Source organism: Corvus moneduloides, chromosome Z (genome assembly GCF_009650955.1).
Source record: "Corvus moneduloides isolate bCorMon1 chromosome Z, bCorMon1.pri, whole genome shotgun sequence".
NCBI lineage: Eukaryota > Metazoa > Chordata > Aves > Passeriformes > Corvidae > Corvus > Corvus moneduloides.
In genome coordinates this window covers 70,266,787-70,279,434 of record NC_045511.1, presented here as the reverse complement: position 1 = coordinate 70,279,434, position 12,648 = coordinate 70,266,787, and the positions used below count along the sequence as shown (strand labels likewise).

Here is a 12,648-nt window from a genome sequence, read left to right as displayed (position 1 = left end):
TTGAGAAGCTGCTAGAACGTTCCCTCACATCTTAGAGAGCCAGTGTCAGCCGGCTCCCAAGATGGACCCATGCTGGTCAAGGCTGAGTCTGTCGGTGATGGCAGTCGCACCTCTGGGATAATGCAAGAAGGAAAAAAAAAAAAAAATTCATCCAGCAAGTTGCAACCAGAGACGACAGAGTGACAACATGTGATGAAGAAGGAGCAGCAGAAACAAGGTATGATGAACTGACTGTAACCCCTATTCTGGTACTCCTGAATGGCTAGGGGAAGGAGGTAGAGAATTGTGAATTAAGTTAGGCCAGGGAAGGAGGGAAGGGTTAGGAAAGATGTAGGTTTTACTTCTCATTATACTGCTCTGATTTGACTGGTAATAAAGTCAACCAATTTCCCCAAGTTCAGCCTGTTTTACCCAGGACAGTAATCACTGAGTGATCTCTCCCTGTCATGAACCTTTCCTCATGTTTTCTCTCACCAGTCAAGAAGGGGGGTGCCAGGGCTTTGGAAGGGAACCTGGTGTCCAGCCAGGATCAACCCAGCACACTACCATCCCAACAAAAGCTGAAAGCCCTCACAAATCACAGACCTACTGCTAACCTGTTACTCCCGCATGAAACAGCTGTGGCAACCACAAAACGAAAAAGAAACAAGTTTGATTGTGTACTTGACACAAACAGTACTGCTGCATAGAAAATACTCTGAAAAACGTCCAAAAGCATTTGTAGCCATGTTTTAGTCCATGCTGTACTCAAGTCTAGAAGCAGAGACAATTAAGAAGTACAGGTGCTGCAAACTGACTTCTTACAAAACAGTGAGTAAGGCCACCAGGACGAGAAGTGATACCAAGTCTTTGCAGAAGTCCCAGCACACACAGGAGTAACCCTGTAAGCTACACAAGCGGTAGTGCTCAAAAACAAGGCCTTGCCAGTTTTATTGTCTGTAGTAGCTGTAAAAGTTCCAGCTGTAAAAGGATGCTGAATAATGCCATGTAAAACATCAGCTTCACTTCAGAGCTCGCAATTGTTAAAAGACGACGTATTGAATTACACTAAATGGAACTTAGTAGCAAGGACTATACTATTCCAGGTGGTGGCACATCACCCTTACATTAAGGGATTAGCCTCATTACTGGTTAAAATACTACACTAATGCATAAAATGCTTTGACTCACTTTGATGACTTCAGCACCCTTTAATTCAGTATTATTCTCTAGATACATACTGATACTGTGGCAGCTTAATTTTCCTGACTTAAATTTTCTAATTCCCAAGGATGTATAAACACAGCTGGAAGCTAAAACCGTTCCTACCCACAAGGCTGTTCATTTAACTCCCGCTTATGACAGAGAACTTTGAAGGCAATGGTTCTACTAGTTAGCAAATTTAATTCCTGAAAATTGTACTCAAACATGTACACTTTCATATCCACCATTCAATTTGTTCCCCCTCAACTCTGCCTAATCCCCCTTCCAAACGCCAGAATATCCTTCAGCACAGTAAAGGAAAAAAAAAAGTCTAATAGCTTTTTCTAGAACCATTTTACATTTCTTTTTTCCCTCTGTTGGCAAAAGGCAGGGGAAGAGGTAGCAGAGTTCTGGAAAACTCACTCACTCACTCTCTCTAGTCTCACCCTCTTCCAGCTCAAATTCCTAATGCAGATGTCAGTTCCTCCTGCTTCACCCTTTCATGTCATTGTTAAGATCAATGTGTTTCTCTTCCCTTCAATGGATGCAAGAGAATCTCTGAGCCTTCAGGCTACATCCCATTCAAGGATACCCACTGACAGCCTTATCATACCTTCCAGACACAGTAAATTCTTTAACAACAAGCTCTTGCTTTGAAATAAAACTGTTCACACACACTCACTGAAGACCAGCAATGCCTTCCTTGCCTCAGTCTTTAACAGCAAGACTGGTTGCTCTCCATGTACCCAGCTCACTGAACTGGAAGACAGTGAGAGGGAGCAGAATGAAGTCCCCCCCATAATCCACAGGGGAACAGTCAGTGACCTGCTACATCACTTAAGACACACACAAGTCTACGGGACCAAACAGGATCCATGGGCCCCGAAGGAGCTGGTGGAAGTGCTCACCAAGCTGCTTTCAATTATTAACAAACAGTCCTGGCTGCTAACGGGGGCATTTCCAGTTGACTGGATGCTGCCAAATGTGATGCTCATCTACAAGAAAGGCTCGAAGGAGGATCCAGGGAACCACAATGCTGTCAGTGGTCCTGCATAAGGGTATGGAGCAGATCATTTCAAGTGTCATTACGTGGCACATACAGGACAACCAGGAGTGAGGCCCAGCCAGCAGTGGTTTGTGAAAGGCAAGTCCTGCTTGACCAACCTGGTCTCCTCCCATGACCAGGTGACCTGCTTGGTGTAATGAGTGAAAGGCTGTTAATTTTGTCTGCCTGGAATTCAGTAAAGTCTTTGACACAGTTTGCTTTGACACAGCAGTCTCCTGGAGAAACTGTCTGCTCACAGCTTGCATGGGTGCACTGTTTACTGGGTAAAAAATTTCGCTGGACAGCCAGGCCCAGGGAGTGCTGGTGAATGGAGTTACACCCAGTTGGCCACCAGAAATAGTGCAGGAGCAGGACCAGGGCAGTGACCATTCCCCTGCGCCGGGCACTGGTGAAGCCACACCTCAATCCTGTGGTCAGTTTTGAGTCACTCACTACCAGAAAAATCCTGAGGTACTGGTGTGCATCCAGAGAAGGGCACTGGAGCTGGGGCAGGGTCTGGAGCACAAGTCTGATGGGGAGCAGCTGAGGGAACTGGGGGTGTTCAGCCTGGAGAAAAGGAGGCCCAGGGGGGACCTTATCATCTCTACAACTGCCTATAACAAGGGTGTAGCCATGTGGGTGTTGGGGTCTTCTCCCAGGCAAAAAGTGACAGGACAATAAGAAATAGCTTCAAGCTGAGGCAGGGGAGGTTTAGTTCAGACATTAGGAAAAATTTCTTCACTGAAAGGGCTATCCAGCACTGGAACACGCTGCTCAAGGCAGTCGTGGAGTCACCATCCCTGAAGGTTATTTAAAAGACACATAGATGTGGCACTTAGGGGCATGGATTATTGGTGGACTTGGCAGTACCAGGTTAATGGTTGGATTTAATGATCTTAGGAGATGTTTTCCAACCTAACTGATCCTACGTCAGAAAGAAAATACAAAAATGCAATGCCCAGGACAGCAAAAGTCAACTAACAGATATAGGTAGTTTTCAGTCAAATCACATTCAATCTACTGAACTCAATTCAAACAGCCTTCTTTTATGTTGATAGATACAACCATATCAATCCCTTACAAGAGAAAGGCCACATTGATTTACTTTTAAACAACAAAGCACAGCTAATTCCACAGTACCCCACCCGAGTCAATCCACCATTCTGAATCAGGTGATGTTCAATTGATTTTAATTCAGCTAAACTAAGTCCTTGCACAGCACAATTCCAACCACCAAAAAACAGTGCCTGACCAAGTTTTGGTGTTTTTTTCAACTTTCTAGAATATTTTGTAAGACCACGGATGAGAAAGGGAGAAAGCAAATGCTGATTAATATTAGCGAAGTGTCCAACCAGAAAAATGAGAAATAAAGTTATTCTGTGCAATTCTCTCCTTTACCACCAAGTCCCTGCATAATGGGCTTCAGACATTACACTCTTAACACTTCCCCACTGTTTCTACATATGCTAGATAGTTCAACCTGCATGTTCAAAAAAGACTGCTTTAAACATCTGTGCTAAATGTTAGTATTTCAGCATTCAGCAGGAACAGAGGAGGAAAAAAACAGCAAAACAAACAAAAACCTCCACAAAACATCCTATAAATACCTTTTTTTAAAAGACTAAAGATCCGCTTTAAAATATCACAAATCCATGTACTAAGTTTATTTAGTGTGTCTTTAAATATTTGGTAATTTTGGCTTTAAATCAAGTTCCTCAAAGTGAATCAAGTGAAGAAGATAACTGCACTTCTAATCAAAGGAAATAATGAAAAGTCAACCACATCCATGAAAGTTACTATGAAAAAAAGCTTGGTAGGAGAAAACTGTGTATGTGGTTGCTATCACAGTATCCTCAACATGAAGTTTTCTAAAAAGTAACTCACATCACCCAAATCAAATGTAAAGTAAACATAAGCATAATTCTAGAAATAATTTTAACCTATCAAAAGACAACTTTAATTTAAAAAAAAATATTTTTAAAAACCATAATCAAGGAGTTAGAATTAATTTGCACAAATTAATTGCACAGAGTAAAGAAACTTTTGCCTCAGCAAAGGATGCAAGAAAATTCAGTTGACTGCTAATACCAGTCTTTAAAAAGATACTGCTAATTTTAAGAATAAGGTATACCTCTATGAACATGAACAAAATACAGGCCCCATGGCAGAAGAGACTGTAAAAGGTGAATCTATGCATCTCCTATTTCTGTCCATCATTTTCATTTGAAAGAAGTTGTTTCATTTCTGTGACTGAAGCTCTCCTCTATCAATAAAAAACTTTTGTATTCAAGAATAGGTATCTATAAAATTGTTTTTATTTCACTGTATTAGGTAGATTCATTTGAAACCAAAAAGCTTATGGAATTAACAACAGAAGAACAATAAAATGTACACTCAAACATTTCATGGTGCCTAAGTAAGTTGAGACACTCATTTTTGGAAAACTGCTCATTCGTTTCATCAACTTTTTTAGCAACTAACTAAAATTTTGTTAACAAAAATATTTCTCAAGTACCATTTGACAAAAAGAACATGCTTAGTGCATGACATTTTACTATGAACTGTAAAATACAGTATTTGCTAATTGCAGGCATAGAGCAGTTAAGCTACCAGGGGGGTTATGTTTATTAAAGGCTGCTTCATTCTATTCAGAAAACTCAAAAATCATATATAAGAGAGGAGGAAGGAAGGAAAGACAAGTATCTGCTTTGTTTTCAAGAGATTTCTTCACTTTGCCCACATAACTTGAAAAGAACAAGGGAAATATGAATGATTCTGAGTTTATGAAAGATGTGAGCACTGAACACACACACCTCTGAAAGGAGCCTCAGTACCCTCATGAAGGAGATTAAGTTAAAAGTGCTCTTGCGATTAAGTAAATTGTGCCAGCCAGGAAAAGCGATGGTGTGATTTCAATCACAGCCAGTATTCTCTTGGCAAGTTGCCATTCACAGCAACAGTTTACCAGTCCCCTACCTTCAGTCACCTGAATTTTTGCACTGGATTTAGTGACTGTACTTAGAGAATGTCTTTTCAGGCAGCTGATCCTAAGGAAAAGTTTTGACGCGTTAGATTGGTGTCAGATTAGCCAGATGAATTTACTCACCCTGCAATCGCATGATCACTCTACAGAGCACAAAGGCAGTGGCAGGAACATGCAGCCAGAGGTTACAAAAGGAGCCAGACACTGCCCTTACCAGCCACTTACTCACAGGTTGCCTTAGCTGCAAGGCAAAGCACAACTTCAGCTTCTGTCTGTGTGAAATGACTGTCTTCCTAATGGAGGGGAAGAGTCCTGACCAATAAGCAGAGTACCTTTATTTGCAGGAGCTCACAACGTTTTTACTCCCAGAAACCCAACTGTTCTCACTAAAAGACACCAGGTAGTGCTTCTGAGTCACCATGCCAGTTTAAAAGCAGAGGGAGACATTAAAACAAAGCAAAATCTGTGAAAGATCAAACATGGGTCAGGCAACCTGAACAAAAGAAACAAATAAATGAATAGGGAACAAAAGCAGAAGTTACATTTAATTTACTTTACATTCCAACACAACACAACTTGTAAGCTGTTAGTTTTCTCCATGCAATAACACATAGTTTTGGAGATGCAGAACCAGCCAAGACAACACCTAAACAACATTAGGGAAACTTTCACTGCCTGTAAGTGCTAAGGGCTCTATCCCTGTCAGAAAAAGCAGAAATTTCATTCCAAGACATTTCTCCTCCATCACATAGCTCATTCTGTGATGTTAAAACCTACAAGCTTACACAAAAGCCACCTTCTCAAACACATCTCTGCAAAGCAAAACAATTGTTTTTATAATTACGCAACAAATCATAAAATTTATTTTAGAAATTTATCATTGAAAAAATGAGCATATACTGTCTTCTTTTTAGTTACTAGTCCTCTGGCACACCTTCCCTTCACAACTGTGCCCCTCAACTGCATTCCAGCAGCTCAGTAACAGCACAGTGAACCTCAAACTGATTCATTTCCCTGCTAGAATCACAGGGTGACAGTAACCTTCATAGAAAAACAAAAAGCCAAAAAAACCCAAAAGAAATCCGTAACAACTACATTGCTGTGTTGATCATTGCTAAAAAAAAAAGGAGTTCAGGCAAATTAATAGTGGAGTTACAGGACATTTTACCTCCCAGCTGCAGCCACAAAGGTTCAAAACCTGTTCCATGTCTCTTAGTGCTATATTTAAAATACAGTTTGAGTTGAGCAGATTCAACACAAACTTTAGACAGGATAATCTGTTCAGAACACCAGCATAAGTAGGAAGGAAAGCTAGTATTACGAAAGTGACTCAATGAACTTGAGGATAAAGTTCAATACAAATGACGTATTTTGATGCCTCTGCCTCCTGACTAGGCAAATAAATATTTTTTAAAAAATTTTAAAAAAAGAAAATCACAGTGCAACTATAACATGCACATGCAGTCTTTTCAGGTATAAATGCCAGCATTCAAAAATCAGAGGACAAAATTAAAGGTCTAGCTCTAGTCTATCAAACCCACTTCCTATTACTCAGATTATCTTAAATTCAGAGCTAGCAGTACAATGACTGCAGCAATGCATTTTGTATCAATCAACATTATCATAAAAAAGCTTGTTAAATTATCATGGCAACAAAAGAAAACCTGTAAGTTATTGTTACAAGGGAAGAATGAAAAAAAATAAGTAAAAAGCACTGACTAAAGCTACAAGGAAAGGAGTCAATAGTCTTTCAAATAATAGTAGCAATACATATGAAAACCCTACATTAAATAAAATACACGCACACTTCTCTTCCCTTTAGAGTGGATTAGCCCTAAGCCAAAACTGACAGAATCTCTGCTCCAGGCACATGCTCATGCTTTATAAAAATAAGATCAGCAAACTGAGAAAGAGGACCTCAAAAAGAAGACATCATCTATTCTAGACCCTTTTGTTTTGAAGCAAGTTTGAGCACACCCCAACCATTCCTGATAATGCCATTCCCCTTGATGTTTAAAAAAGAATCAATAAATAGAAATCCCAACTTGTCACATAACCTAAGAAACAGGAAACCACTTTTGTCAGAAGTTGGAAAATGATACAGTGTAAGAACACTCAAGTATCTCACCCAAATTAAGGTTATTATTTCCTTCTATACGACAAGGGACAGGAACACAGTTGAACTTCCTATCAATTTTCTCTTAACTAAAGATTGCATCTCAGTCTTTTATCTAAAGAAGTGTCATTCAATTTAACCAGAATCTTCCAACTACTGTAATAGGCCATGTTTTTGATGACCTCTGGCTCTCCTCTGATGCCCCTCACATTTGTGTGTGGGTTTTATAGGGAGATCCCAGTGCCCACAGCCTAATGCAGTACTCTAGCAGAGGCTTTAAAGCACCAAGCACAGGAGAGAATTTCCTTTCTGTGTTTCACATGCACAACTCCTGTTAATACACTTCAAAAGGAAATCTGAAGTGTTTGAATTGGCTTTCTCTCGTAAGCTCACAGTCTGCAGACCATTTTACACCTTTTTTGATTAAACAGCAGCACTGCAAAGAGGTAATAGGTAAAACAGGAAGATTTATTTATTTTTCTATTTTATTTATGCTTTCCAGGAACAAACAGCAGTGAAACTTCAATAGGCACAGATTTGTGACATGTAGCACAAAGTTTTCAGAACTTAGTCATATGTCACGGAAGATTTTGTAATTTTCTGTACTGCATGCTTAGAAACAGGTCCCTGTTCGTTGGCGTTTTTTTTTTCCTTCACACATGTCTAGGACACAGTCAAGCTGCTTACAGCTGTCTGATCTGTAATTCCTTAATTCCCCCGGAGTTTTAAAGAGAATGGCTTCAAATTACCCTTTAGTAAAAGGTAATCACTCTCCTCTACTAAGACTAAAGATGACATTTTGCCCACTGTGTAACATTGTTTTCTCATATATATTTCAGCAGCCAATGAAAAGCAAAACTCAAAAGCTTGACTATGGAACCACAATTCTTTTATCACTTCATATTGACCATGATACGTCTTCAGCAGCCAGGAAAACAGGATCAACTGGCACACTGCACCATGAACCTCCCAAACCACTACGGCCCATCTAATGATCTGCAGGCCAGTTTCAGTCTGACAAACCCCACCTTCCATCAAACCCTTAGCTTACAGGAGACTGAACCACTGCAAACAGCAAAACAGCACCTCGGCAGACAAAGTGGCCAGCGGCTTAAGGAGTCCCTGACGTATTTCTTTGGGCTTGTCTTGAGGCCACCTACAGACACTCCTGACAGCCGCTCCTGTACCAGCACCACTGCATCAGGAGGTCACAGATGTAGGAATCAAGAAAAAAACCAGCAGGATCTGTCTCCTGATGCTTCCCAGGATGGAATCTCTTGTCCTTGTATTAAGGTTTGTATCTCCTTTACCTACTGTGAAAAGCTCAGTAAAGATTTTCAGTATATTTGTCTCCCACCCTCTCATAATAAAATGACACCTTTGGAGAAAGGATTATATTTAGGATATTCTATCTGTATCAAAACCCATCATAAGAAGACACTTGTAAATCTGTTGACAGGATGCCTGGTTAGAAACCTGAAGTTAAAAGTTCCACAACAGAGTAGTATATTTTGGAAGCAGCCAAAAAACCCCAAACAATGGAATTGTTAGGAGAGACAGACATACAGATAAAGATACACATATCTTGTGTATGTGTGCATATATATATACATATATATAAAATCTCAAAAAACCAACACAAACCCAACTCGTTAGGACAACTAAGGATTGAAGGGCAAATTTGGGGGTGAATAGGTTGGCTCCTACCACAATGCTGGAAATAATGGCCTATTTCTTCAAAGACATTGCAGAAGGAACTGGATTACAGGGCAACTATAAAGACAAAAATCACTGGGGAAGGTAGATGTCTGTCCTGATTTCAGCTAGGATAGAATTCTTCTCAGTCGCTGGTACAGTGCTTTGTAGGTGGTACAAAATAAATGTATTGTGCATCACATGGATCTCTCTTTCTTGCTCCCTTTTTTATACAAACATTGTTAGTAGCATACTTTATTTCTTTTCAGCTATTACACTGTTCTTATCACAACCCACAAGATATACTTTTTTCCCCTCAGTTCTCCTCCCCACCAGTCTGCAGATGCGGTGAGTGAGTGGCTGCCTACCTAATTTCTAGCTGGGGTTAAAACAAAATACCTAGTTTGCAAAAAAAAACCCAACCAAACAAAAGAACCCCACAACCTTGAAAGTACAGGTAAGAATAAAATACTGTGTCTATATAAAATAGAGAAGAGATTAAATAACATTTAAACTAGTCCACAGGTGAAATGGACATGACATCTTTCATTATCAAAGTTATGGTGATGCCTTAGGTTTTAGCTTTTGCATCTTTTAGATCCTGCACTGCCTAGTATGTAACTCTGAAACTTTGTATAGCCTGTTAGCTACTGTTCTCACATTTTGGTTAGATGTAACAAACCCTCTCTGGGCCTGAACTCAAGGACACCTTACTGTGAAATATGTAAACTGAGCCTCTGGACAGGGGGAGCAAACTTGGGGTAATTACATAATTACTTGAAATTATAATTGGGGAATTAACCCTGATATGCAAATGGACCAAACTTATAAAAGTGTGAAAAACCCGTGACCCAGGGTCCATCTTGGGTGGAGCACCTCTGAGGCTTTTGATTCCCAAGGCATACCTTTGAAGGCCCTTCAAATACCTGCTTTTATTCTCTTAATCTTGTGTGGCCTCTCTGTTCAGGTAGCCACTTCAAGGCATCAATGGCAGAGTTAGACATTGGTTTTTTTTGAAAAAGTGAAACTGAGTACTAAACATAACCACAGACAAGCACTCATACCATTGATCAAAAAGTATTTCAGCTACGCTAATCTAATAAGTCCAGTTTCAAATCCTAAAACCAAGTGTCAAAGAAAAATGTTATCTTCCAGTAACAGTGGCAAACAAATGTATTCCCTTCTAGAAGAACTACAAGACAGTTTCAATTCTGCAATCACAGATGAGATTAATTCAGATGATAGTTCATGAGTTTTTATTTGCCTAGAATTAATTTGCATAGAGCATCTATGAAATATATCATTACTAAAACACTCATAAGTATTAAAAAAACAAACAACAACAAAAAAAAAAAAACTCAAACCAACCAAACCTCCCACAGAATTAGTGTTATGACAGACAGATAAGTAGGTTGTTACTGTTTGAGAACAAAAGAGTAAAGGAAGTATTTTCTACATTGGATGTACAACTAGAAAATATGAACACCAAAAGTCATATCTCACACTCCTCCATTACTATGTCCTGCTTTAAGTTCTGCCATCTGACCTCTGAGAAAGTCCTGCAATCCTAAAAACTTATTCCCCAAAATTTATAGGCACACTCTTATCAGACTATAGAAAACATCACCAGCTCAGTTTCAGCTACACTCCTCTTTTTAGCTAATGTTCAGCTGAAGGAAGTCAGCACAGTGGTCAAGAGACTAGATTAAAAACGGAAAGTAGTTCCAAAAGAGAACAGTATTAAAGAAACAGAAAGACAGCAGAAGGGACAGGAAAGGTGAGACTATTCCTTGGATATACAGTGTAAGAAGTTATGAAAGCATGTAATTCAAGAAGGCTGCAAATACTGTGGAACTACTAGGGCCAAAATTGATCCACAATACACAGCAATAGAAACTGTTTAATAATCAACACTGAAAACTTGTCTGTGTAGCTCCAACACCCACGGAAGCACTAAATACAGTGACAGGCCCCCTTGGCGAGTATTACACCAAGTGATGCAAGTAAAAGTCAACTTGGGAAGGGCACCTTACGAAGTTAACGGGTACAGCCAAAACACTTACGAGGACAGCTTCTGGAGCTGATTTGTGCGTCTGCACCTCCAGGTAATGGCTCACAACGCCGTTTACAACGACAAACAAATGCGGTCGCGGAACAGGACACAAACAAAACCCAACAACACCCCCACAACCCTATCTATCTCCACGAAGCCCGGCACTGAGACCGCTCCGGACCGAGCCGGCCTCCTCCGGCTCCCCCCCTGCACCGAGTCCGCCCGGCGACACCGGCCTGGCACAGTCCCTTCCCACATCCTCAGAGAGAGGGCTGGCCCGTCCATCCCCCCACCCCGACCCACCTTGAGGAGGATGGAGGGCGGCAGCTGGTTGATGTCCGGGGTGGGCGGCGGCGGCAGCTCCCGGCAACTGTCGCCGGGGTACTCCAGCGGCTCTTCGCAGCCCGCCTCGCCGCCCCGCTCCTTCTCCTCCTCCCGGCCCTGCTCCTTCTCCTCCTCGGGTGCGGGAGGCGGCGGCGAGGCGGGCTGGCCCCCGCCGCTCTGCCCGGCGGTGCCCCCACCGCTCTCCCCCGCGGCGCCGGGCAGGGCGAGCAGCTGCGGCTCCGCCGGGCACTGGCAGGCACCGGGCTCGGGCTCGGCGGCAGCGCAGCGCGGCTGCTTGCAGGGCGGGCAGGCGGGCAGCCCGGCCCCCTTGCGCTTGCACACCATCTCGGAGGAGACCTCGCCGGGCGGCCCCAGGAGGCCCCGCACCGGCGAGGGCAGCAGGCCGGAGAGGAAGAGGCGTTGGCAGCGGCCCGGCGGCTCCCAGGCGGCGGGCGCCAGGCGCAGGAGGCGGCGGGCCACGCGCTGCTCCGCGACGCTCAGCGACACGTAGGGCGGCGGCAGCAGCGGGTCTCCGGCGGGCAGCGGCTGCTCCGGGGCGGGAGGGCTAGCGCCGTGCACGATGAAGCAGAGCATGCAGGGCCCGCGCAGGAAGCAGCTCCGGCTGCGCGGCGGCACCTTCCCCCGCGGGCGGCGGCGGCGGTCCCGGCTCAGGCTCCTTGCCTCCTTCGAGAGCAGGTGGCCCATATAGGAGGGGAGGCGGCGGCAGCGGAAGGGCGGGTGTCACCTGCGGGAGGCGGCGCCGGGAGCTGACATGCTGCCGGCGGGCCGGGGCAGGAGGTGGCGGCGGCGGCGGCGGGGCTGGTTCCGGGACGCCGAGAGGGAGGGAGGGAGAGAGGGAGAAGCTTCCGCTACCGCCGGCCTGACCTCCCCCGGGGAGCGGGGGCGGCGCTCCGCGGGCCGGCGCTGCTGCCGCCAGCGGCCGCGCTGGGGCGGGAGGAGGCTGCGCCGCGGGTGCGTGAGGGTGGGTGCCTGTCGTGTGCCTGCCGTGTGCCCCTGTGCGTCACTTCAGTGCACTCGCTGTGGTGTAAATGCGGGTCGACAAACTGCATACGGCACGTACGCGTGTCATATATGCGTGTATGCATTATCACGGAATCCTTAAGGTTGGAAGGGACCTCTGGAGATCATCTCGTCCCACCCCCTGCCAAGGCAGGGTCAGCTGGAGCAGGTAGCACAGGAACGTACCCAGGTGGGCTTGGAATTTCCTCAGAGAAGAAGGCGCCACGGCC

The 12,648-nt window shown here is 43.7% G+C and overlaps 1 protein-coding gene and 1 long non-coding RNA gene across 2 annotated transcripts in view; both read right to left on the bottom strand.

The window, feature by feature from the left end:
* Positions 1-12,248, bottom strand: part of FBXL17 (F-box and leucine rich repeat protein 17) — a 275,259-nt gene extending 263,011 nt beyond the window's left edge. The window contains exon 1 of the mRNA XM_032095796.1: positions 11,378-12,248. Coding sequence (XP_031951687.1) covers positions 11,378-12,103 — 726 coding nt within the window. The 5' untranslated portion in view covers positions 12,104-12,248. The remainder of the gene's footprint in view (positions 1-11,377) is intronic.
* Positions 5,312-6,486, bottom strand: LOC116437736. The gene is made up of 3 exons (XR_004237434.1): positions 6,379-6,486; positions 5,543-5,673; positions 5,312-5,451 (listed from the first exon to the last, which is right to left on the bottom strand). It is a non-coding gene; the product is annotated as an uncharacterized LOC116437736 (long non-coding RNA).
* Positions 12,249-12,648: the final 400 nt, after the last annotated feature.